We start from the raw sequence: 25,367 nt of genomic DNA on the forward strand, positions 1-25,367 counted from the left end.
TATCACTACCTCAAAACCTCATGACCTCTCACAACCTCGCCAACCTGTCTCTTAATGACCCTATGTTTTTCTGAACTACACTGCTACAAGGAAAAAGAGAGAAAAAAGCAAGAGAGAGAGAGAGACAGAGAGAGAGAGTGAGTGAGAGAGAGAGGTTGGGAGGGGGTAATTACGGTGCTGCTCTCGACTCCGCAGCATGAAGCCACTGCTCGCAGGGAAAATTGCATTGTTTCTTCTTTAATACACCATCAACACAACCTGTTCTCACACACACACACACACACACACACACATAAATATACACAAGGGAAGCCACTTCTCATAATTACAGTCCAAAATTCACTAGCGTCAATACACTGCAGCACACCTTCTTTTATCAGAGAGAGAGAGAGAGAGAGAGAGAGAGAGAGAGAGAGAGAGAGAGAGAGAGAGAAAGAGAGAAAGGGCTGTGATCAGATTCTGTGGAGTGTGTAATTCTCTGATGTAGCGCCGTGTGTTTGTTTGTTTGTTGTTTTCTTCCTTACAAAGCAAACAGGAAACACGTTCCTAATTTGTGGAGTTTATTATAACCTTCACAATGAGCTTCACACTCTGAAGACGCTCCGTTACCATCCGCAGATTTCATACCATGCACTTACAGCAATCACAAACAACAACAACAATCAACAATCAACAAAGGCAAGAAAGACAAATGCTCTAGAGCAGCTGCACATGAGCCTTAGGTCAGGCCAGTACTCGCGAAGCACCACCACAACTGCAAAAGTAAAGCAACTGAACAGCTCTCCACACTTGGAGGAGGATACTAACCACTCACAGACGGGGGGTGTGGTGTTGGGGTTATGGACGGTTGTAGCATCACTTTGAGTTGGACTCCTGATTACAATTGCTCATGGGGGCCCCCTAGTGACTAGTGACAGTTCTAGAATGAAAACCAAACATCCCTACTGTACCTTTAAAGGTGCAACTTCATTGACTGTATCTTTAAAAGACAGTAACCTACCCGTGCAGAACCTGTATTTCTGACAGTGTAGGACAGTCTGGGTCTGCGAGGAACCAGGTGCTTTTGCAAGAGACCATCGTATATCATTAAATGAGCAACTACTCAATTCAATTCACCCTTAAATGACCCTAACCACTAGGGGGCGTAGTCCTGAAGCCCCATCATGCCCTGCAGCTGCGGGAGAGCATCTCTTCGGCTCTGCAGATGGATTCATCTCCCACTGGGCTCAACACAACACACACGACTTTCTCAGTGTCTCTCGGCTTAATGGCATCAGCCAGGCAAGGTGATTGCCTCTCAGAGGAGAGAGGGAGGGAAAGAGAGAGAGAGAGAGAGAGAGAGAGAGAGAGAGAGAGAGAGAACGAGTCTTTTCCTCCAATCAGCTCAGAGCACACGTGGCTCTACAGGAGAGGAAGGGATGAAGGAAAAAAAGAGAGAGAGAGAGAGAGGCAGGAGCCAAAGCAAAATCAATTCTCATCATCGCTCAGCCAGCTGGGCTCTCTCCATCTATGTGTGTGTGTGTGTGTGCTTCCAGAAACTTTCACTCCTTTCTAACCCCAGCAGACTGTGGAGGATTGTGAAGGAATAAAAGGATGAAAACAGATCAACTTCAGTGTCATTAAATTAAACCGTATCACAATATTATCCACAAGCCACGCCCACAACACTCCTGCAGCCAATCACATCATCTATAAACCACGCCCCTAAACACGAGTCTAATCAGGGTGTGGTCCTCAGCTGCAGGGTGTGGATTTGTATGAAGTAGTTTAAGAAACAGTGCGGATAATATGTCATTCTTCAAGAAAAATAAGAAAAATGTGTGTAGAGAAATTCTCCTAAAACAATTAAAATGTCTGTTAACAGAATAATAAACTATTAGAATAATCTGATGTTCTGAGAGCGCTCTCAGACTGAGGTCAGAATTAGAGATGTATTAGGGATTTGTGTGTGTGTGTTTTGTGTGTGCGCGTGTGTGTGTTTTGTATGTGTGTGTTTGTGTGTGCTGCTGTGTTTGTTTTGTATGTGTGTGTGTGTGCTGCTGTGTGTTTTGTACGTACGTGTGTGTGTGTGTGTGCTGCTGTGTTTGTTTTGTGTGTGTGTGTGCTGCTGTGTTTGTTTTGTGTGTGTGTGTGCTGCTGTGTGTGTTTTGTATGTGTGTGTGTGTGTGTGCTGCTGTGTTTGTTTTGTATGTGTGTGTGTGTGCTGCTGTGTTTGTGTGTGTGTGTGTGCTGCTGTGTTTGTTTTGTATGTGTGTGTGTGTGCTGCTGTGTTTGTGTGTGTGTGTGTGCTGCTGTGTTTGTGTGTGTGTGTGTGTGTGTGCTGCTGTGTTTGTGTGTGTGTGTGTGTGTGTGCTGCTGTGTTTGTTTTGTATGTGTGTGTGTGTGCTGCTGTGTTTGTGTGTGTGTGTGTGCTGCTGTGTTTGTTTTGTATGTGTGTGTGTGTGCTGCTGTGTTTGTGTGTGTGTGTGTGCTGCTGTTTGTGTTTTGTATGTGTGTGTGTGTGTTGCTGTTTGTGTTTTGTATGTGTGTGTGTGTGTGTGTGCTGCTGTGTTTGTTTTGTATGTGTGTGTGTGTGCTGCTGTGTTTGTGTGTGTGTGTGTGTGCTGCTGTGTTTGTTTTGTATGTGTGTGTGTGTGCTGCTGTGTGTTTTGTACGTACGTGTGTGTGTGTGTGTGCTGCTGTGTTTGTTTTGTGTGTGTGTGTGCTGCTGTGTTTGTTTTGTGTGTGTGTGTGCTGCTGTGTGTGTTTTGTATGTGTGTGTGTGTGTGTGTGCTGCTGTGTTTGTTTTGTGTGTGTGTGTGCTGCTGTGTGTGTTTTGTATGTGTGTGTGTGTGTGTGCTGCTGTGTTTGTTTTGTATGTGTGTGTGTGTGCTGCTGTGTTTGTGTGTGTGCTGCTGTGTTTGTTTTGTATGTGTGTGTGTGCTGCTGTGTTTGTGTGTGTGTGTGTGCTGCTGTTTGTGTTTTGTATGTGTGTGTGTGTGTTGCTGTTTGTGTTTTGTATGTGTGTGTGTGTGTGTGCTTCTGTGTTTGTTTTGTGTGTGGTGTGTGATGAGTTGTGTGTGTGTGGTGAGTTGTGTGTGTGTTTTGTATGTGTGTGTGGTGTGTGGTGAGTTGTGTATGTGTGTTTTGTATGTGTGTGTGGGTGTGTGGTGTGTGTGTGTGTGTGTGTGTGTGTGTGTGTAAGGTGAATTTTACCTCTGCAAATGGTGCCATTTCCCACATACCCCGGCTTACAGGTGCACAGGTGTCCATGGATGGTGTTTGTGCAGATGGCGTTTTCATCACAGAGACTCAGTCCTCCAGCACATTCATCACGCTCTGAGAACACACACACACAAAGATCAGAGGGTGTGTGTTAAAAGATGAAATAAATATTTTCACTAAAACCATTTTGCTTTGTTCATACTCAGGAATGTGAATATGTTCATTATTTTAATGAAGTTTGATTCTCAGAAGATGAAGAAGTGAACTCCTCTGTCGTCCCTGAAACAAACAGTTTATGCTCAATAGAGTGGGTCCCCAACTGTGGTTCAAAAAGGTTTAGTACAGAATCTCAGACACATCCAGGACACTAGGCGTCTCTCGTTTCTTACTCTGTCTTCTCTTACTAGGGTTAGTCTCTCTCTCACTCTTATTTCCACCGTCTTTTTCTCTCTCGTTTATCTCCTCACACATTCATCCCTCTCTCATTTATTAATGATGTTGGGGGGGGGGGGGTATCAGCCAATCAGGATTGTTTTCTCTGCTGTGTCCAGGTAGAGTCAGTAAAGCTCATTGTGCAGGACTTCAGGAGGCGAACTGTAGGCTTTACACTTTAGATCAGGAAGCAGTCGGACTCCACAGAACCCCTCAGCTGAAACAGAACTGTGTTCCTACGTCCACTTTACAACTTTCTGTTTGTCTCTGAGCGAGAGCCACGAGAGATATCCACCAGAGCAAAGCTTTAGAGGAGTTTTCTCTGTGTAAGAGCTCTGTCTGATCCATAAATAGGTAGAACACACGGGAACACCCTCCGCCTCCACAACATCTACGGCTTGCTTTATGCAAATTACGAGTCAGCAATAATTAACGTAAACATTACGCCATGCTTTCGGTATCGGTAGCGAAGAGCGTGACTCCCGAGGGTTAATGAAGCGCCGCGGAAAGTGACCCAGCTCCATCTCCATTCATAACACAGCACTAATAATGGAAATTAGTCCAATAAATATTTCAGAGGCATTTACTCAAACATGAAATCAGCAGCGCAGAGGATATGCAAACGAGGAGGATCTGCGCCGGCGCTCACTTCCCATCTTCATTTCTGAGGAGAATACGATGATGTTTCCGCAGAAAATGATGTTATTAAAGTGAAATCATCATGAATTTCTGTAATATTTCTAATTATGAGAGTGTTGTATGAATACGATGAGATTATTCACCTGTTTTTGGGGCAGGTTTCTTGTTTAAAGCAAGTAAGAGTAAAGCGAATGATCTGCCAGTGAAATATGTAAACAATCTCATCACATTCTTTACACATTCTTACAACAGGAACTGTATTAGAGGCTGAATGTGGGGGTCACTGTGCTTTGGGGAAAGTGATGCGGCGAGAAACCTGAAAAAAAGAGGTCGAGAAATGGATTTAAGGTGGTATCTGAGGCCAGTCAGTGATGAGTCTGAGAGACAGACGTCAGGAAAGGTTTTAAGGTGGTATCTGAGGCCAGTCAGTGATGAGTCTGAGAGACAGAGGTCGGGGAAGTTTTTAAGGTGGTATCTGAGGCCAGTCAGGAAAGGTTTTAAGGTGGTAGCTGAAGCAAGTCAGTGATGAGTCTGAGAGACAGACGTCAGGAAAGGTTTTAAGGTGGTATCTGAGGCCGGTCAGTGATGAGTCTGAGAGACAGAGGTCGGGGAAGGTTTTAAGGTGGTATCTGAGGCCAGTCAGGAAAGGTTTTAAGGTGGTAGCTGAAGCAAGTCAGTGATGAGTCTGAGAGACAGACGTCAGGAAAGGTTTTAAGGTGGTATCTGAGGCCGGTCAGTGATGAGTCTGAGAGACAGAGGTCGGGGAAGGTTTTAAGGTGGTATCTGAGGCCAGTCAGGAAAGGTTTTAAGGTGGTATCTGAAGCAAGTCAGTGATGAGTCTGAGAGACAGACGTCAGGGAAGGTTTTAAGGTGGTATCTGAGGCCAGTCAGTGATGAGTCTGAGAGACAGACGTCAGGGGAGGTTTTAAGGTGGTATCTGAGGCCAGTCAGTGATGAGTCTGAGAGACAGAGGTCGGGGAAGGTTTTAAGGTGGTATCTGAGGCCAGTCAGGAAAGGTTTTAAGGTGGTATCTGAAGCAAGTCAGTGATGAGTCTGAGAGACAGACGTCAGGGAAGGTTTTAAGGTGGTATCTGAGGCCAGTCAGTGATGAGTCTGAGAGACAGAGGTCGGGAAAGGTTTTAAGGTGGTATCTGAAGCAAGTCAGTGATGAGTCTGAGAGACAGACATCAGGGAAGGTTTTAAGGTGGTATCTGAGGCCAGTCAGTGATGAGTCTGAGAGACAGAGGTCGGGAAAGGTTTTAAGGTGGTATCTGAGACCAGTCAGTGATGAGTCTGAGAGACAGAGGTCGGGAAAGGTTTTAAGGTGGTATCTGAAGCAAGTCAGTGATGAGTCTGAGAGACAGACATCAGGGAAGGTTTTAAGGTGGTATCTGAGGCCAGTCAGTGATGAGTCTGAGAGACAGAGGTCGGGAAAGGTTTTAAGGTGGTATCTGAGACCAGTCAGTGATGAGTCTGAGAGACAGAGGTCGGGAAAGGTTTTAAGGTGGTATCTGAAGCATGTCAGTGATGAGTCAGAGTCTGAGAGACAGAGGTCAGGGAAGGTTTTAAGGTGGTATCTGAGGCCAGTCAGTGATGAGTCTGAGATACAGACGACAGAGAAGTTCTTAAGGTGGCGTGTGTGAGTGGATTGGCACAGTGGGTTAAATAAATAATCTGTGGTGCAGTAGTTTCTGTTTATTCTGATTAATAATAATGAGTCGTGCCACACTTTTCACCGTGCCATGTTGGGTTCTGGTTCTGAAGTTGGGGCGGAACCCATTTGGAGTTTATTATCTCAGGAGAACCTCTAAACACTTTCAGAAAGCAGTGTGGACATGTCCCCAGCGTCCCCACAGTCAAGGACACCTGATACCGACTTCTCTTCACTGGACTGTACTGAACGGACTGTACTTCTGCTTCAGAAACGAGGTGACGATGTGGTCCATTACAGAAGATGAGGACTAAGGAGCTCCCACATGGAGAAAATCACACTAAATAAGTCTGAATCATGCCCCCACCCCCTCCCATGCCCCCATTCCCAGGTAATTTCATGGCCACAGGCCTGAGCTCTGAAGCAAAGGGAGAAAAATGGGTCCATTAGCACGGACATTGTTCATCAATATGCAAAAGCCACCTTAATCATGACTAATACATTCCCTCCTTAATTAATGACTGCAGCTTATTGAGCCCTTAAGCAAATTGAAGACATTATTCAACCCTCTCTTCCCTCCTCTTTTCCTCTGAAGGATTCCTCCCTGGGTGCGAAGAGCCGGAAAAACATGTCTCACCTGCCGAGAACATCAGACACACGGAACAGTTGGGATTTAAAAAGGAATTCCACCTTAAAATATCTGCTAAGTGAATGACTAAACCACTCGTGTGTTCTGAGCCAGAGCAGGGGACAGTGGAGGTGAACGGAACCAGATGTCGTCCTCTAAAAGCCCCTCACAGAAAGTGTGGACAGTAGACGGTGGGGGACAGTGGACAGTGGAGTTGAACGGAACCAGACGTCCTCCTCTAAAAGCCCCTCACAGAAAGTGAGGACAGTAGACGGTGGGGGATAGTGGACGGTGGGGGACACACGGCTGGTGTTTGAGTTTGTAAACACTCTCCATCACTTTGTTTATAGCTCAGAAATGGTTGTATTGGCCCTTTAAGACTCAACTCTTCCATGTCTTCCAGTCAGTTCCAGTTAAAGGAGACTGAGGAACAGATTAAAGGGCCGATGTGGTCATTTTTATTGCGTTAAAGTGTAAATCCCAGTGCTACCAAGCAGATCTTATAGTGTGTGATTTTGGGCTAAAGGTGGATGTAGATGTAAAGTGTCTGGGTTTGACTTAAAAGCGTCCGGAGCCCACGCCAAAGATCAGCATGCGTTAAAGAGCCGATATTTGTGAGATTCAGCAGGAATCCAGCAGTTCGGCTCCGCTGTAATCATGCGTAACAACAGCACTAACACTGCCACGACCGTTTTCCCATGGGATTGGAGCTTGATGAGAGGATTATGGTCTGAATAAAGGCAATTTTCTCTGGCCAAAGGATTCAGTATTACACAGTTTACACCGTCCTGACCTCACCTCTGTCTGCCTCCCTCTCTCACCTCTGTGCGCTGCCTGAGTCAGAAACACAGGATAAAACGAGTCGTTCTGATTCTGCTCCGCTTCTGACGTCAAGTGCAGAGACTTTAGAATGGCCCCGCCCCCTCGTCTGAGTCCGTCCAATCACAGCGCTGGACCCGCGTTTACGTGAGAGCGCAAAGACGAGGTTAAACTCAGTGAAACAGACACAACGAGCGCGGAGAAATAAGAGCACTGAGTAAAAACGGAGAAGAAAGAGAACAGAGTGAAAACAGCTAAAAACCAGAGCTTCTGCTCCTCGCTCCTCACTGCTGTGCGCTCGGGGTCGGGGTGAACAGCGAGCGGCTCATTATCATTTAAAGGAACAGGTGCTGAAAGCGGGCGTTCTGAACAGGGGCTGTTTACACAGGGGGAGAACACTGCTGTGGGGCTCGTGGGGTTTGGACCGAAGCAGGTCACAGACGTAAGTCTCGACTGTGGAGAAGAGGAGGGAATGGTACCTTTAAGGCTGCATCTGAACTGAGAAATGTGGAGTAAAATATGCAGCGTCTCAGAGCAGTTATTGATTATGTTTCAGAGAAAGGATCAGATAAAAGTGTCAGTAGTTTTAAAGCGGAGAGAGTCGCTGCTACGGCGTGTGATGGATGTGAGAAGATCGTGCTGATGTCACAAAGTTCAGACGTGAAGGAGAAGTCTGTCTCTGCGTGGCTTTCTCCAACGAGTTCAGTCTCTGCTCGTTTTCTCCTCGGTTTCTGAGGTGTTTCATTAACAGACGGATCTCAGAGGACACTACAGTGGAGCGTGATGGTTTTACATTGGAGAAGATAAGAGAAACTCAAAATAGCAACAAACCATGGTCCAGGTGAATACTGCACACTGGTGGTGGATCAGACACAGCAGTGCCGCTGGAGTCTTTAAACCCCTCAGTGTCACAGCCGACAGCGTCCTGTGAGCAGAGGAGATACAGAGAGCTGGGTGTAATATTGAGAGCCTGGTGGTGTCTCTGGTGGTGTCTCTGGTGGAGAGAGAGAGAGTGTGTGTGTGTGTGTGTGTGTGTGTTGGGGGAGAGAGGGGGTGAAGCCACACTTCCAGCTTCGCCACCTGGGCTCCATATTCCCAACTCGGATAATTGGACTCTGACTTAATTAAACTTCCCGTTCTATCTTTGTCTGCAGGAGGAGCCACTTCTCCCCTGCAGTGTCATAACTGTCCAATAAAACCATGTTAACCCTCACTACTCCCCCTCTGTCTCTACTTTTCTCTGTCTTCCTCCATTACTGTCTCTCTCTGCTCCTCTATTACTCTCTCTTTCTCTCAAAATGATGTTTCTCTTTGACTCAATCAAACTCTCATTGTCTGTCTTTTTGTCTCTGACTCTGTCTCTCTTCATTCGTCTGTCTGTCCATCTGTCTTTCTCTTTCTGACTCACTCCATCTCTCACTGTCTGTCTGTCCATCTGTGTCTCTCTCTTTCTGACTCACTCTATCTCTCACTGTTTCGTTTTCTCTGACTCTGTCTCAGATTCAGTCTCTCTTCCTTTGTCTGTCTGTCTATATGTCTTTCTCTTTCTGACTCACTCCATCTCTCACTGTGTCTCGTTTTCTCTGACTCTGTCTCAGATTCAGTCTCTCTTCCTTTGTCTGTCTATATGTCTTTCTCTTTCTGACTCACTCCATCTGTCACTGTCTGTCTGTCCATCTGTGTCTCTCTCTTTCTGACTCCCTCTATCTCTCACTGTGTCTCGTTTTCTCTGACCCTGTCTCAGATTCAGTCTCTCTTCCTTTGTCTGTCTGTCCATCTGTCTTTCTCTTTCTGACTCACTCCATCTCTCACTGTGTCTCGTTTTCTCTGACTCTGTCTCAGATTCAGTCTCTCTTCCTTTGTCTGTCTGTCTGTCTTTCTCTTTCTGACTCACTCCATCTCTCACTGTCTGTCTGTCCATCTGTGTCTCTCTCTTTCTGACTCACTCTCTCTCACTGTTTCGTTTTCTCTGACTCTGTCTCAGATTCAGTCTCTCTTCCTTTGTCTGTCTGTCTATATGTCTTTCTCTTTCTGACTCACTCCATCTCTCACTGTGTCTCGTTTTCTCTGACTCTGTCTCAGATTCAGTCTCTCTTCCTTTGTCTGTCTATATGTCTTTCTCTTTCTGACTCACTCCATCTGTCACTGTCTGTCTGTCCATCTGTGTCTCTCTCTTTCTGACTCCCTCTATCTCTCACTGTGTCTCGTTTTCTCTGACCCTGTCTCAGATTCAGTCTCTCTTCCTTTGTCTGTCTGTCCATCTGTCTTTCTCTTTCTGACTCACTCCATCTCTCACTGTGTCTCGTTTTCTCTGACTCTGTCTCAGATTCAGTCTCTCTTCCTTTGTCTGTCTGTCTGTCTTTCTCTTTCTGACTCACTCCATCTCTCACTGTCTGTCTGTCCATCTGTGTCTCTCTCTTTCTGACTCACTCTATCTCTCACTGTTTCGTTTTCTCTGACTCTGTCTCAGATTCAGTCTCTCTTCCTTTGTCTGTCTGTCTATATGTCTTTCTCTTTCTGACTCACTCCATCTCTCACTGTGTCTCGTTTTCTCTGACTCTGTCTCAGATTCAGTCTCTCTTCCTTTGTCTGTCTATATGTCTTTCTCTTTCTGACTCACTCCATCTGTCACTGTCTGTCTGTCCATCTGTGTCTCTCTCTTTCTGACTCCCTCTATCTCTCACTGTGTCTCGTTTTCTCTGACCCTGTCTCAGATTCAGTCTCTCTTCCTTTGTCTGTCTGTCCATCTGTCTTTCTCTTTCTGACTCACTCCATCTCTCACTGTGTCTCGTTTTCTCTGACTCTGTCTCAGATTCAGTCTCTCTTCCTTTGTCTGTCTGTCTGTCTTTCTCTTTCTGACTCACTCCATCTCTCACTGTCTGTCTGTCCATCTGTGTCTCTCTCTTTCTGACTCACTCTCTCTCACTGTTTCGTTTTCTCTGACTCTGTCTCAGATTCAGTCTCTCTTCCTTTGTCTGTCTGTCTATATGTCTTTCTCTTTCTGACTCACTCCATCTCTCACTGTGTCTCGTTTTCTCTGACTCTGTCTCAGATTCAGTCTCTCTTCCTTTGTCTGTCTATATGTCTTTCTCTTTCTGACTCACTCCATCTGTCACTGTCTGTCTGTCCATCTGTGTCTCTCTCTTTCTGACTCCCTCTATCTCTCACTGTGTCTCGTTTTCTCTGACCCTGTCTCAGATTCAGTCTCTCTTCCTTTGTCTGTCTGTCCATCTGTCTTTCTCTTTCTGACTCACTCCATCTCTCACTGTGTCTCGTTTTCTCTGACTCTGTCTCAGATTCAGTCTCTCTTCCTTTGTCTGTCTGTCCATCTGTCTTTCTCTTTCTGACTCACTCCATCTCTCAGTGTCTCGTTTTCTCTGACTCTGTCTCAGATTCAGTCTCTCTTCCTTTGTCTGTCTGTCTGTCTTTCTCTTTCTGACTCACTCCATCTCTCACTGTGTCTCGTTTTCTCTGACTCTGTCTCACTGTCTGTCTGTCCATCTGTCTCTCTCTTTCTGACTCACTCCATCTCTCACGGACTGTCTCGTTTTCTCTGACTCTGTCTCACTGTCTTTCTCTCTTTCTATGATTTACTTTGTCTCTTTCTCTCTCTGTTCCTCTACATATTTTCTCTTAATCTATTCCCACAATCTCTTTGTCTCTTTCTCTCTCTCTATTGTTCTCCCTCTCTCTCATTTTCTCTGATTCACCAAGTCTCTCTTTCTTTGTCCTTGTCCATTTCTCTCTCTCTCTTCATTTATTTCTCCATTCCCTCTGTTTGGATGAGAACAGAAGTTTTTAAAGCGATCTTCCGGAGTGAGTTCTCCTCAGGTCTCCTCACTGTCTCAGAGCGCTGAGAACATTATGAGGTTATTCACATGTTTCTAGATGCTTTCTCTGTCGATAAAATCACATAAACAAGAGAAACCCGTCCAGAACCAGGCACCGATCGGGTCCCTCACACTCAGAGCTCTGAGAGACCCTGCGCGGACCTGAGGTGAGGGGGATGTTCTCCGGTCAGAGCTGGTTCTCCTACTGCTGCTGTAATTAGCCAGGGTCTGTGTGGTGTATTTCTGTCTCCGCCGCTGTCCTCTGTGATTATTATTTTCAGGAGCAGTGTGGTCTCTCGGTGATTACAGCCCAGCGTTCCTCATCAACACACGGCACTCCGGGTTTAACCCTTTACTTCAGTCCAACACTGGAGAGGTTTTAAACGCACTGCCCTCGTCCTCAACCCTGACACTGAGGGACTGCTCTGTATCCGCATTGAAACATTCAGTATTAATGACTCAGTATCTGTTATCAATTACTCAGTACCTAGTATGATTTATTTAGTATTCACTCTGGATGATTCTGTATCTACTGTGGATTGTTCATTTTCAACTAAGAATTCATTCATTATTTATTCTCCCCCTGTGTAAACAGCCCCTGTTCAGAACGCACCTGTTCCTTTAAATGATAATGAGCCGCTCGCTGTTCACCCCGACCCCGAGCGCACAGCAGTGAGGAGCGAGGAGCAGAAGCTCTGGTTTTTAGTCGTTTTCACTCTGTTCTCTTTCTTCTCCGTTTCTACTCAGTGCTCTTATTTCTCCGCGCTCGTTGTGTCTGTTTTGCTGAGTTTAACCTCGTCTTTGCGCTCTCACGTAAACGCGGGTCCAGCGCTGTGATTGGACAGACTCAGACGAGGGGGCGGGGCCATTCTAAAGTCTCTGCACTTGACGTCAGAAGCGGCGCAGAGTCAGAACGACTCGTTTTATCCCGTGTTTCTGACTCTTGCAGCGCACAGAGAACTGACTGGGGTCTTGTTTCACAGTGTGTGGGTTGGTGGGCTCCAGATTCTCTCATAAACATGCACCATTTCATCCTCGGTCCCCTTTAAAATTCAGAATGAAGTGATGTCTGTTCCTCAGCTCTGGCGGCGTCTGGGAGACTCAGGGAGAGCGTCTGTGCCCCAAACTTCGCCAAAACAGGCTGAATGTCAGCTTTCAGTGGATAAGAGATCAGGAGGCGCACACACACACACACACACAGCTCCTGTCTATTTTATTTGCTCGTGTGGCAGGATGAGTTTTTCTCTCAGATCTGTGCAGATAAACTAAACAGTTCACAGCGACTGCAGACTCGAAAACCAAATGTACTGCTTGTAACAGCTCAAAGCAAAAGAGTCATATGCAAATTAACTCTCTACTGATTGGCTGCCCTTTATTGTGCTTCAATTTTAACACATATAACATCTGTGTAGTTCTACGCACCAATACTTCTATACACCACTAACCTGACTTCTCTTTACTCAGTAGAAACCTACAGGCTGCCTTGGTCCGTATATGTAAATGAGCTCTCTTCTGATTGGCCGCTCTGTTTGAGCCTTTTTAGCTGCAACTCTGGAGCTCATCCAGTTCCTCTGGGGTGAGTTGGAGTGGTTTGATCCAGAACTAATCCCCAGCCCCAGCCCCTGACCCTCACCGATGATGGCTGAACTCCATCAGACCCTCACAGCTATGTTCCAACAGACAGGCTGTTACTGCAGTGAAGAGAAACACGCGCCTGATCCCAGAGGAGAAGTTTCAAAGCTGAACAAAATGAATTACAAAGCAGCCAATCAGAATAGAGCCCATTTACATATCGGATACGGAGGATAAAAGGTAGCTGGATGGTAAATGTGTAAAAGCAATGTCTGTTATAATTGGATTTCAAAGGAGAAAATGAAGAGCAGGAGAATCCCAGCGCATTGACCCTTTAATCTAAGGCTGGAGTGGTTTAATCACTTCCCGAAAGCTCATTTCCGACATGATTCCTCGAGTCCGAGGCTTGTCCAGTCCATTCCGGGGTGTTCTCCGTGTCGGCGCCGGTGTTCTCTGTGTAAATATGTGCTCTGCAGCTGTAGAACCTCATTAGCGTGTGTCATTTGTGTAATTTCTTGTGTAAAGAGACAGAGGAGTGCTGTATCCTCTGGAGCCGACAGAATCGCAGTGGAATGCAAACACACTTCAGCACAGTTACACACCCCCAGCCCTAGCTCCACCGCGGGGGGTCACTTAGCGTCCAGAGAGAGTCAGAGACCCCGTCCGCACCTGGATTAACCTGGGGGCTCTGACCGTGTCTGGCACGAAGTCCAGGAGTGAACGGGGGGTGCTGCGGCCCGAGGACACACTGTAATCACTCAGTCCACACTGTTCCTGTGGTGTGATCTCCAAAGCGTCTGGATGTGTCTCTGACAGCAATAAGCTCCACCCACATCCACTGCATCCCTTCCCTCCCCAGGGTTTCACTAATAAACCATGAAGGTTAAAGCCGTATGTGCTGCGTTTACACTCTCAGAAAAACTCAGGTGGTGCCCTCAGTGGAACGTATACAGTGCAGTTCTCTCTCTCTCTCAAACACACACACACACACACACACACACATAAATAGTCGTTACAAGAAATTTATTACTCACGCTTGTCTTATAAAGTTGTTGAAGCTAAAAACAGAGGTGTGTTAGCGTCTGAGCCGTGAGCTGGTGCTGCACTTCCCTCGATTAAAGGCAGGTACTCAATAAACATCACAGGGACGGAGCGGTAAACGCGTGCAGAACTTGTCCTGCTCCCAGCTGTGTACACGACTGGAGCAGGGGCGGAGTCTGCAGCTCGAAATCCAACGGGAAACAAGACGTTTTACAGCAAGGAAATACAGACCGTACAAAACCAGACAAAACCCGGCAAACTAGAACACACACACACACACAGACACACACACAGACACACACACGCACGGCGGGGTCAGTGCTGTTTCTCTCTGTGAATGCTATTGGCTGATGTCTTCTGCTTCTGTGACTGTCCCTCTCCCTGTTCCCACCCTGTCCCCTCTGTCCCCCTCACTGTCCCCTCCCTGTCCCCACCCCTGTCCCCTCCTTGTCCCCCTCCCTGTCCCCTAACTGTCCCCCTCCCTGTCCCCTAACTGTCCCTCTCTCTGTCCCCTAACTTTCCCCTCCCTGTCCCCCTCACTGTCCTCTCCCTGTCCCCTAATGTCCCCCTCACTGTCCTCTCCCTGTCCCCACCCCCGTCCCCTCCTTGTCCCCCTAACTGTCCCCTAACTGTCCCACTCCCTGTCCCTCTCTCTGTACCCTCCCTGTCCCCCTAACTGTCCCCTCTCTGTCCCCTCCCTGTTTTTAATAGTAAATGATGATAATTGTAAATATTTTTTGTATTTTCCGGTGGTAAAGCCACTGACTGTAACTTTAACCCTGATCTGTGCTGCAGCTCAGTACTGGATACAGTTTCTGTGGCAGGTTTAAGGCTGTTTATTAAAGGAAAGCTGAACTGTGGTGAAATGTTTGTCTCCGCACAGATTTCTCCTGGAGACGGAGGGTGAGACGAGGACGAGAGTGAGACGATGTCCTCGAGTCAGAGATGAGCTGCTGAGGCTCTAACTAACATTGTCAATGTCAAGATCCCTCAGGGAGACATTCTTAAATACGATTTCACTCTCTCTCTCACCTTCGTCCCTCTATCTCCCTCTATATTGTTCTGTCCATCTCTCTCTCCTTCTCTCTTGCTCTCCCTGTCATCATCTCCTTTTCACTCTTTCCTTCTTGCTCTCTCACTTCTTGTCCCCTCTCCCCATCTCTCACTGTTTCTCTCACTCTCTCTCTATTCCTTTTCTCCTTCTCATCTCCCTCCTTTATTTCTTCCTCTTGCTCTATCAGTCCTTGGTCTTTCTTCCACTAGTGCCGCCCCACTCTCTCTCTCTCTCTCTCTCTCTCTCGCTCTCTCCTTCAGCTGAAGGACTCTGACTGAAAGCAGAATAATTAGACACAGTGACATTCACCTTCACACAAAAAAAAAACAACCCTACAGTGGAACTGTGTTCTCTGGAGTGATGGAGTTCCTCTGGTGTGTGGAACAGTGGAACTGTGTTCTCTGGAGTGATGGAGTTCCTCTGGTGTGTGGAACAGTGGAACTGTGTTCTCTGGAGTGATGGAGTTCCTCTGGTGTGTGGAACAGTGGAACTGTGTTCTCTGGAGTGATGGAGTTCCTCTGGTGTGTGGAACAGTGGAACTGTGTTCTCTGAAGTGATGGAGTTCCTCTGGTGTGTGGAACAGTGGAACTGTGTTCTCTGGAGTGATGGAGTTCCTCTGGTGTGTGGAACAGTGGAACTGTGTTCTCTGGAGTGATGGAGTTCCTCTGGTGTGTGGAACAGTGGAACTGTGTTCTCTGGAGTGATGGAGTTCCTCTGGTGTGTGGAACAGTGGAACTGTGTTCTCTGGAGTGATGGAGTTCCTCTGGTGTGTGGAACAGTGGAACTGTGTTCTCTGAAGTGATGGAGTTCCTCTGGTGTGTGGAACAGTGGAACTGTGTTCTCTGGAGTGATGGAGTTCCTCTGGTGTGTGGAACAGTGGAACTGTGTTCTCTGGAGTGATGGGGTTTCTCTGGTGTGTGGAAGAGTGGAACTGTGTTCTCTGAAGTGATGGAGTTCCTCTGGTGTGTGGAACAGTGGAACTGTGTTCTCTGAAGTGATGGAGTTCCTCTGGTGTGTGGAACAGTGGAACTGTGTTCTCTGGAGTGATGGGGTTTCTCTGGTGTGTGGAAGAGTGGAACTGTGTTCTCTGAAGTGATGGAGTTCCTCTGGTGTGTGGAACAGTGGAACTGTGTTCTCTGAAGTGATGGAGTTCCTCTGGTGTGTGGAACAGTGGAACTGTGTTCTCTGAAGTGATGGAGTTCCTCTGGTGTGTGGAACAGTGGAACTGTGTTCTCTGGAGTGATGGGGTTTCTCTGGTGTGTGGAACAGTGGAACTGTGTTCTCTGGAGTGATGGGGTTTCTCTGGTGTGTGGAACAGTGTTCTCTGGAGTGATGGGATTCCTCTGGTGTGTGGAACAGTGGAACTGTGTTCTCTGAAGTGATGGAGTTCCTCTGGTGTGTGGAACAGTGGAACTGTGTTCTCTGACGTGATGAAGTTCCTCTGGTGTGTGGAACAGTGGAACTGTGTTCTCTGAAGTGATGGAGTTCCTCTGGTGTGTGGAACAGTGGAACTGTGTTCTCTGGAGTGATGGAGTTCCTCTGGTGTGTGGAACAGTGGAACTGTGTTCTCTGGAGTGATGGGGTTTCTCTGGTGTGTGGAACAGTGGAACTGTGTTCTCTGGAGTGATGGGATTCCTCTGGTGTGTGGAACAGTGGAACTGTGTTCTCTGAAGTGATGGAGTTCCTCTGGTGTGTGGAACAGTGGAACTGTGTTCTCTGAAGTGATGAAGTTCCTCTGGTGTGTGGAACAGTGGAACTGTGTTCTCTGAAGTGATGGAGTTCCTCTGGTGTGTGGAACAGTGGAACTGTGTTCTCTGGAGCGATGGGGTTCCTCTGGTGTGTGGAACAGTGGAACTGTGTTCTCTGGAGCGATGGGGTTCCTCTGGTGTGTGGAACAGTGGAACTGTGTTCTCTGGAGCGATGGGGTTCCTCTGGTGTGTGGAACAGTGGAACTGTGTTCTCTGGAGCGATGGGGTTCCTCTGGTGTGTGGAACAGTGGAACTGTGTTCTCTGGAGCGATGGAGTTCCTCTGGTGTGTGGAACAGTGGAACTGTGTTCTCTGAAGTGATGGAGTTCCTCTGGTGTGTGGAACAGTGGAACTGTGTTCTCTGAAGTGATGGAGTTCCTCTGGTGTGTGGAACAGTGGAACTGTGTTCTCTGAAGTGATGGAGTTCCTCTGGTGTGTGGAACAGTGGAACTGTGTTCTCTGAAGTGATGGAGTTCCTCTGGTGTGTGGAACAGTGGAACTGTGTTCTCTGGAGTGATGGGGTTCCTCTGGTGTGTGGAACAGTGGAACTGTGTTCTCTGGAGCGATGGGGTTCCTCTGGTGTGTGGAACAGTGGAACTGTGTTCTCTGGAGCGATGGGGTTCCTCTGGTGTGTGGAACAGTGGAACTGTGTTCTCTGGAGCGATGGGGTTCCTCTGGTGTGTGGAACAGTGGAACTGTGTTCTCTGGAGCGATGGAGGTCCTCTGGTGTGTGGAACATTGGAACTGTGTTCTCTGGAGTGATGGGGTTCCTCTGGTGTGTGGAACAGTGGAACTGTGTTCTCTGGAGTGATGGGGTTCCTCTGGTGTGTGGAACAGTGGAACTGTGTTCTCTGGAGTGATGGAGTTCCTCTGGTGTGTGGAACAGTGGAACTGTGTTCTCTGGAGCGATGGGGTTCCTCTGGTGTGTGGAACGGCGGAACTGTGTTCTCTGGAGTGATGGGGTTCCTCTGGTGTGTGGAACAGTGGAACTGTGTTCTCTGGAGTGATGGGGTTCCTCTGGTGTGTGGAACAGTGGAACTGTGTTCTCTGGAGTGAGTTGGAGTGGTGAGTTTGATCCAGAACTAATCCCCAACACCAGCCCTTGACTCACTGATGATGATGAGGCTGAATTTCACCAGATACTCACAGCTATGTTCGATGGTCTAATGTAATATTTCCCAGGAGGAACACACTCCAGATTAACCCTTTCAGTTCTTGCTGATGATTTTGGCGAAGTGTCTTTTAATGAATGGCACCTTTCTCTCAACAACAACAACAACAATAAACAACAATAATAAATAAACACATCATAAAATAAAGCAAACAGAGCATCTTTAATCCTCTGCTGCACTCACTTCATCACTGTGTGACAGATAACGTCAAAACCCTAACACTCCAGACACTGATATATGAGATAAAATTGTGTGTGTGTGTGTGTGTGTGTGTGTGTGTGCTGTTTTTGACGCTGTGGTAGAGACAGTGTTCTTTAATTAGCTGAGAGCTGGCAGCAGTGTGTGTCTGTGGGAAATCAATCAGTTTACATTGGTCTAAACGATTTGGGCAGGAAGCATGAGACACACACACACACACACACAGCAAAAAAAGCTGTATCCACACTCTCCTGCGAGGAGAAACCTGGAAGTGAACACGCTGTAGAGGAAAAACACGGCATTTGATGTGTTTCACACTTTATAATAAATACACAGACACTGATCAGCCACAAGATTAAAACCACTGAATAACACTGAAGGTCTGGTTACAGCGCCCCCTATCAAAGGAGGTGGGGGGTACATCCACAGTTCTTGAAGTCTGTGCTGACCACTGCACACCGGGAACCCCCCACAGACCCGAGTTCTGGAGACTGACCAAAACATTATAACCACCACATCCTTCCCCTGACCCTCTCTGACCCCCAGTTACCCCCCCCCCCCCCCACACACACACACACACACCCCTCGACAGGGGGCGCTGTAACCAGACCCCAGAACGAATCATATGTAGATTTAAGTTCACCACGTGTTTGAAATTAAAATCACTCTCTGTTTATTTACAAAGGCTTTAATGATTTAATTAAACCCCTGCAGCTCGGCAGCAGCCTAAAGACAAACAGCATTAATTTATCAATCAGAAACGACACGGATCAGAAAAACACAGCCGACGAGTGATTCTCTGATTTCACAGAGCTGTCATTATAATCAGCATCTCCTCTCTCCCTCACACACCCTCACACACCTTTTCAGGGAAGAACAGACTCACGGCCAGGTTTACACTCCGCTTTAACGATGCTCTGTGCTGCCTCCACATCTGATAGTGTGTGTTGTGCTGGTACGAGTGGATCAAACACAGTGGAGTATGTGTGTGTGTGTGTGTGTGTGTTGTACCTGTACAGGAGAAGTCGTCCACTCTGGTGAATCCTGGGAGACAGTCGCAGCGATGTCCTCCCGGCAGGTTCACACACACCGTGTTGGCCTGGCAGTAATGCATCTGAGTAGAACACTCGTCTATATCTACACACACACACACACACACACACACACAGTGAGAAAGAGAGAGAAAAGAAAGAGACACACACTGTGTTAACCACAGTAAAGATGCAAACATACACCACTGCAGTGTGATGGTGAAGATGTGCTGACTCTGGAAAACAATTCGAAAGACACTTCTCATTTTAGATCAAAAGAAACGCACACACGCAGACACACGCGCACGCACGCAGACACGCGCACTGATGTGTTTCAGATCTGATCTCTAGATCAGTTCAGACTGAAGCAACACAGAATTCCATCAGTTTGTGAGTGTAACACTTCTCTGAGCGTCTCATCTTTTAAAACAGAAAAGTATAGGGTACGCACTGCTTTACATTCCACACCTCCACCCCCCCACCTCCTCCACTACTCCCCTACCTCCTCATCCACCTCCCCCCACTACCCCCCATCATCTCTGCCTCCTCCACCTTCTCCTACCTCCTCCACTACTCCCCTACCTCCTCATCCACCTCCCCCCACTACCCCCCATCATCTCTGCCTCCTCCACCTTCTCCTACCACCTCCACTACTCCCCCAGCATCTCCATCTCCTCCACTAATCCCCCACCTCCATCTCCATCTTCTCCACTACTTCCCCACCACCTCCACTACTCCCCCCATCATCTCCATCTCTTCCATTACTCCCCACCTCCTCCACCAACATCTCCATCTTCTCCACTACTCCCCTACCACCTCCTCCACCTCCCCCCACCACCTCCTCTACTCCCCTACATCCTCCTCCACCTCCCCCCACAAAACCCCCCATCATCTCGGCCTCCTCCACCTTCTCCTACCACCTCCACTATTCCCCCCACCATCTCCTCCACTACTCCCTTACCTCCTCCTCCACCTCCCCCCACCATTTCCACCTCTTCCTATAGTAACCTTTACACGCTTCAGCATGCAAATGAAACAACGGCGATGGAGCCAGAACTCTAGAAATATCACCAAGAAAATACACACACACACACACACACACTTCTGCATCTTAAACCCAGATCCAGGCTTTGGCAGGGTGTTATTATATAACGGGAGTTCTTACTCTTTAAACACAGGTTCTATAATAATAACAATAATAATGATCATAAGAAGAATGCACATTTCAGCGGAGTGTTATTCTATTCTATAATTTCCGTGACAAAGAACCTACGGTTATTTAAAGAACCTTTAAAAACTGTCGTGCAGCACAGTGTGGGTTTGTAAACACTGCAGAACACAGGTGTCGGGAAGTGCTGGCTGAACGAGGTCTTTGAGGAGAAGGGTCTGTCAGAACCTCCTTGACTCACCGGAGCCTTTCCGTGAGGCTCTAGGACCCTGTCGGCTCTGGTCTGGAGCCACCGCCCACGTGAACAAACGTGTTTTTAAAAGCAGAGGATAGAGGGTAGGTTTTAGGGATCATCCGGACGCGTGTGGGCGAGGTCTGAGTACGAAGAAGATTTTAAAGCGAATAAACAGATCATACACCAATGTAACAACGTGTTCTTCAGAGCCAGGAGCCACGGGGGACTCTGGGGTGTGTATGATTTCCTGCTGAGTGTAAATCAGAAGCACAGACAGAGGAATAACAACCCTTTCAGGTCCAGGTTATATCTGAGCGATGAGGAGAGGTCAGCGATCCTCCTCAGACACTTTGATGTCGATCCAATGTCGGGGAAATTAAGTTCAGACGAGGAAAGTGGCACTAGGCGAAAGTGCGGGGCAATTAGGGTCCACTCCAGTGGCGGCCGGGCTGGAGACTCTGGGCTGGAGAGCCCTTGAGAGGCACTGAGGTGGTGAGCCATTACGACTAATACCTCCACGGCGCTGAGGTCCAATAAAGAATCCATCGGAATGATTACATTAGCCCTGGAGAGGAACACGTGGGTTCAGCAGAACTGCTCTCGCTCAGAGATGTCAGAATCAAGCTCGGTTTTGACGAAGCAGAGGGGGGTGGGGTCCTTTGCCTTCAGGACAGACCCGACACTTCAGGTTCTGTACATATTAAGACATTTATTAAACTGTGAATTCCGCTCCTTTAAGATGACAGAGGTGTTCTGACACATGACCGGAAACAGGGCGCTCTGGAGCAGCTGCACAGGAGTCTGCCAGAAGATATTTCTCTGGAGTGATGGGGTTCCTCTGGTGTGTGGAACAGTGGAACTGTGTTCTCTGGGGTGATGGGGTTCCTCTGGTGTGTGGAACAGTGGAACTGTGTTCTCTGGAGTGATGGAGTTCCTCTGGTGTGTGGAACAGTGGAACTGTGTTCTCTGGAGTGATGGGGTTCCTCTGGTGTGTGGAACAGTGGAACTGTGTTCTCTGGAGTGATGGGGTTCCTCTGGTGTGTGGAACAGTGGAACTGTGTTCTCTGGAGTGATGGGGTTCCTCTGGTGTGTGGAACAGTGGAACTGTGTTCTCTGGAGTGATGGGGTTCCTCTGGTGTGTGGAACAGTGGAACAGTGTTCTCTGGAGTGATGGAGTTCCTCTGGTGTGTGGAACAGTGGAACTGTGTTCTCTGGAGTGATGGAATTCCTCTGGTGTGTGGAACAGTGGAACCGTGTTCTCTGGAGCGATGGGGTTCCTCTGGTGTGTGGAACAGTGGAACCGTGTTCTCTGGAGCGATGGGGTTCCTCTGGTGTGTGGAACAGTGGAACTGTGTTCTCTGGAGTGATGGAGTTCCTCTGGTGTGTGGAACTGTGGAACTGCGTTCTCTGGAGTGATGGAGTTCCTCTGGTGTGTGGAACAGTGGAACTGCGTTCTCTGGAGTGATGGGGTTCCTCTGGTGTGTGGAACAGTGGAACTGCGTTCTCTGGAGTGATGGGGTTCCTCTGGTGTGTGGAACAGTGGAACTGTGTTCTCTGGAGTGATGGGGTTCCTCTGGTGTGTGGAACAGTGGAACTGTGTTCTCTGGAGTGATGGGGTTCCTCTGGTGTGTGGAACAGTGGAACTGTGTTCTCTGGAGTGATGGGGTTCCTCTGGTGTGTGGAACAGTGGAACTGTGTTCTCTGGAGTGATGGGGTTCCTCTGGTGTGTGGAACAGTGGAACTGTGTTCTCTGGAGTGATGGGGTTCCTCTGGTGTGTGGAACAGTGGAACTGTGTTCTCTGGAGTGATGGGGTTCCTCTGGTGTGTGGAACAGTGGAACTGTGTTCTCTGGAGTGATGGGGTTCCTCTGGTGTGTGGAACAGTAGAACTGTGTTCTCTGGAGTGATGGGGTTCCTCTGGTGTGTGGAACAGTGGAACTGTCCTCTGGAGTGATGGAGATCCTCAGAACACAGAGTAAATATTGTAGTTTATTATGGACTCATCACCGTGTCCTCAGTGCAGCTGCAGTGTGAAGTGTCAATTTAATGAACACACATCCAGACGGCTGCACTAACTCACAACAAACTCTCAGGATTTACACTTCTGCATAGATCTACGCAATGTCTCGCTCTGAATAGGTGCATTAGGTGTCATGCCTACCATTCTCCATTTTTCCCTGCCCACTCTACTGGTCTCTACTCTCTGATTGGTCCCTGGTTGGTTTCCCACAGCTCCTCCCTGAAATGTATCTGGTGTCGTCTCTAACCCCCATCTCTAAGGGGAACAGTGGTCTTCGGAAACCACAACAACGGCGGCGGTAACGTTAAGCGATGTTTACTCATGGTGTATTGGCGTGTTGTTGTTGTTTGGGACTGAACACAGCTCCGTCATCAGTTCAGACAGATCAGTAGAGTTTGTTCCTTCCTTGTTGCAGCGTCAAGCTCTCGCTGGATTCTTTCGTCAGCCACCGATCCGAGGACCGTTTGAACCTCTTCAAAAGACCACGGCGTCATTTTACGAGCTGCCGTCGTGAGTCGGATAAAAACAAACGTGATCTCTGCTGCAGCTGGAGATTTTACAGATGAAGAGTTGGTGCTGGTCGTCTGCGTTGCGTGGCGTAGAGTGACGACTCTCTCTGGACGATCAGCGCTCTGCAAGGTTTACACGCCACGGTTTAGTCCCTACTCGACTCGCTCTGAACCACGAGAGAACAGCCACTAAACAAGAACCCGCTTCCAGAACCAGGACTTGATTTACTTGAGGGAGAAGTGGAACAGACGAGTGGAGATAATGAAGTGGAAAGCCCCATTAATTAAAACATGCATAAACTCCCAAGACTCCGGAAGTGTTCACTAGGGGCAGCATTCAGACCAGAATTCATAAAACTGAGCAGTGAAGACGTTATTAATCAAATGAGGATAGATCACTGTTGAACCAAGCCACTTCTGACCACAGACCCTCGAGTGTGGTTTAAGTGTCGAGAGACTTCGTGACCTCTAGAGATTCTGGAGGAGTTTGACTCTGAACCCCTAAATGTGGATCTACGCAGAACTTAATCCAGCCTTAAATTCTCACTCGATTTTTCTGTTTGGTTCAGTACAGAACCTTCCTTTTTTCTTTGTTCACTTTCTCCATGATCTCCAGCCAGATTCACACAGACCCCGCAGGACACAGAAGCCTCCCACTGGCATCCATATGTGTCCCTCTAAAGGCTGAGAACATTTCCGCTCTCCAGCCGGCTGCCGTTTGTGCCGTTTCTGTGCTGGAGGAAGATTACTGCAGGATTCCTGTCTTTAGCTCGCTCTGTGATGTATGTGTTAGGGCTTTGAGAAAAACAGGAGCAATGCATTCATGTCCGATTTACATCAAAGCAACTTAAAAGGGACGGCTACAATGATGAGGAAGTGCTGTTCTCTCTGGTTTGTTTACGTTCAGAAACTCCACATTTTTAAGGTGGATTGGTGTTATTTTCATGCAGTTAGCGCTCTCCTGAATTTAGTCAGTTCCACCTTAAGTAATGTAACTGTAACAGCAAAAATAAGTCAGAGTTACCCCCCTATGGAGCAGGAATAGAGCAACATCCTCATCTCGGTTGGTGCTTTTCAGCATTTGGAGTCTCTCCGTTGTCTAAAAACCTCCAGATGGCATTTCTCTGCCGTGAGCAGAGAGAGAGAAAGCCTAGCACCGGACCCAGACACTTTGTTTTTATACCCATTTACAGACACTGGGGCTTCGTAAACAGATTAGAGCAGTTTCCAGAGCAAACCGACATTAAAATCACGTCAACTTTGTTCTTGTTTTAATTCTGCCTGCTCTTGCTAGGGGGCGCCAAGTGGATCAACCAATCCACACAGTCAAATTAACACAACATTCCCATTCCTCCTGGGTTTGGGACCCGCACCGGGAGCACACAGACCAGAGCAGTCCCCAGTGGCCAGATGATGGATGTGTGGAGACCACACAGACAGTGACCAGAGGCCCCCATGCTCTGAGGACCCCCTAAAAGCACAGAAACACAGCAATTTCTTTTGCAGAATCTCTGATACATCCAGACCACTAGGTGTCAACGTTCATGACCAATTCAGAAAATGAAGAGAAGGTAATTTCTATTTTTTCCCAAAAGTTTTAAATGGGGCTCCATCCCTCCAGAGAACATGGTTCCACAGTTCCACAAACCCAAAAAGCCTGCAATTTTATTTAGTGCAGGTCTTTAGGGATAATAAACACACACTGGGTCTGGCCCAAAACCCAGTGAGCTGCCGACATAGAGACACGTAGGTTGTCCAAAATCTTGAACACCTTAAATACACTGCCTACTGGGACACCTTAATCTGGCCGAACATTAAGGCGACATCAAACCGTTCCTCAGCTACGAAGGTAATCCCATGATGCAACACCAGCACAGCCCCCGTATATTTCTCTCTTCTCCCAGAGCAAAGATATTTAAAATCATGATAAAAACATGAAGAGCAGAGTCCAACGATCGGCGCTGAGGAAAGTAAACACCGGTTGCGTGCCGTGGGCGGGAACAAGCCACAACATCATCAATCTCTAACTACAGCGTCTCAATAAACCGCCCCATGAGGACAGAAAGCTGCCGACTTAAACGGCTGCCTACGGAGTCACTGCCTACTTAGGGAGCTCAGTACAGTTTGGGACACACCCACTGTGTCTGCTCTGGGTCTAAGTGCCTGCTCTAAACTGCCGGATAGACACTGAACCGCTCACACCTGGGCTTCTCAGCCAGGGAGTACGCTCTGATGATAAAGAGTATGCAACAACGCTGTGTAACGAGAAGCTAAGCCTCGTTAGACACAAACGGAGGCAGCTGACTTGACTAATAAGCCTTGGCGGTCATTTCTGGACTCGCATGTGGTCTTATTATACACTTAATAAAGCTCTAAAAGACCCAGAGACACACAGAACCATGAGGCAAGGGCACAGCA

General features: G+C 47.7%; 1 protein-coding gene across 1 annotated transcript in view; it reads right to left on the reverse strand.

The window, feature by feature from the left end:
• The window catches only part of LOC136671610 (protein kinase C-binding protein NELL1-like), a 146,770-nt gene that overhangs the window by 20,292 nt on the left and 101,111 nt on the right, over nucleotides 1-25,367 (reverse strand). Inside the window, exons 13-14 of the mRNA XM_066647355.1 lie at nucleotides 18,999-19,124; nucleotides 3,196-3,318 (exon numbers count right to left, since the gene is read on the reverse strand). Of these exons, the coding sequence (XP_066503452.1) occupies nucleotides 3,196-3,318; nucleotides 18,999-19,124 (249 nt within the window). The remainder of the gene's footprint in view (nucleotides 1-3,195; nucleotides 3,319-18,998; nucleotides 19,125-25,367) is intronic.

The sequence above is a fragment of the Hoplias malabaricus genome, chromosome 16 (assembly GCF_029633855.1).
Source record: "Hoplias malabaricus isolate fHopMal1 chromosome 16, fHopMal1.hap1, whole genome shotgun sequence".
NCBI classification, from domain to species: Eukaryota; Metazoa; Chordata; class Actinopteri; order Characiformes; family Erythrinidae; genus Hoplias; species Hoplias malabaricus.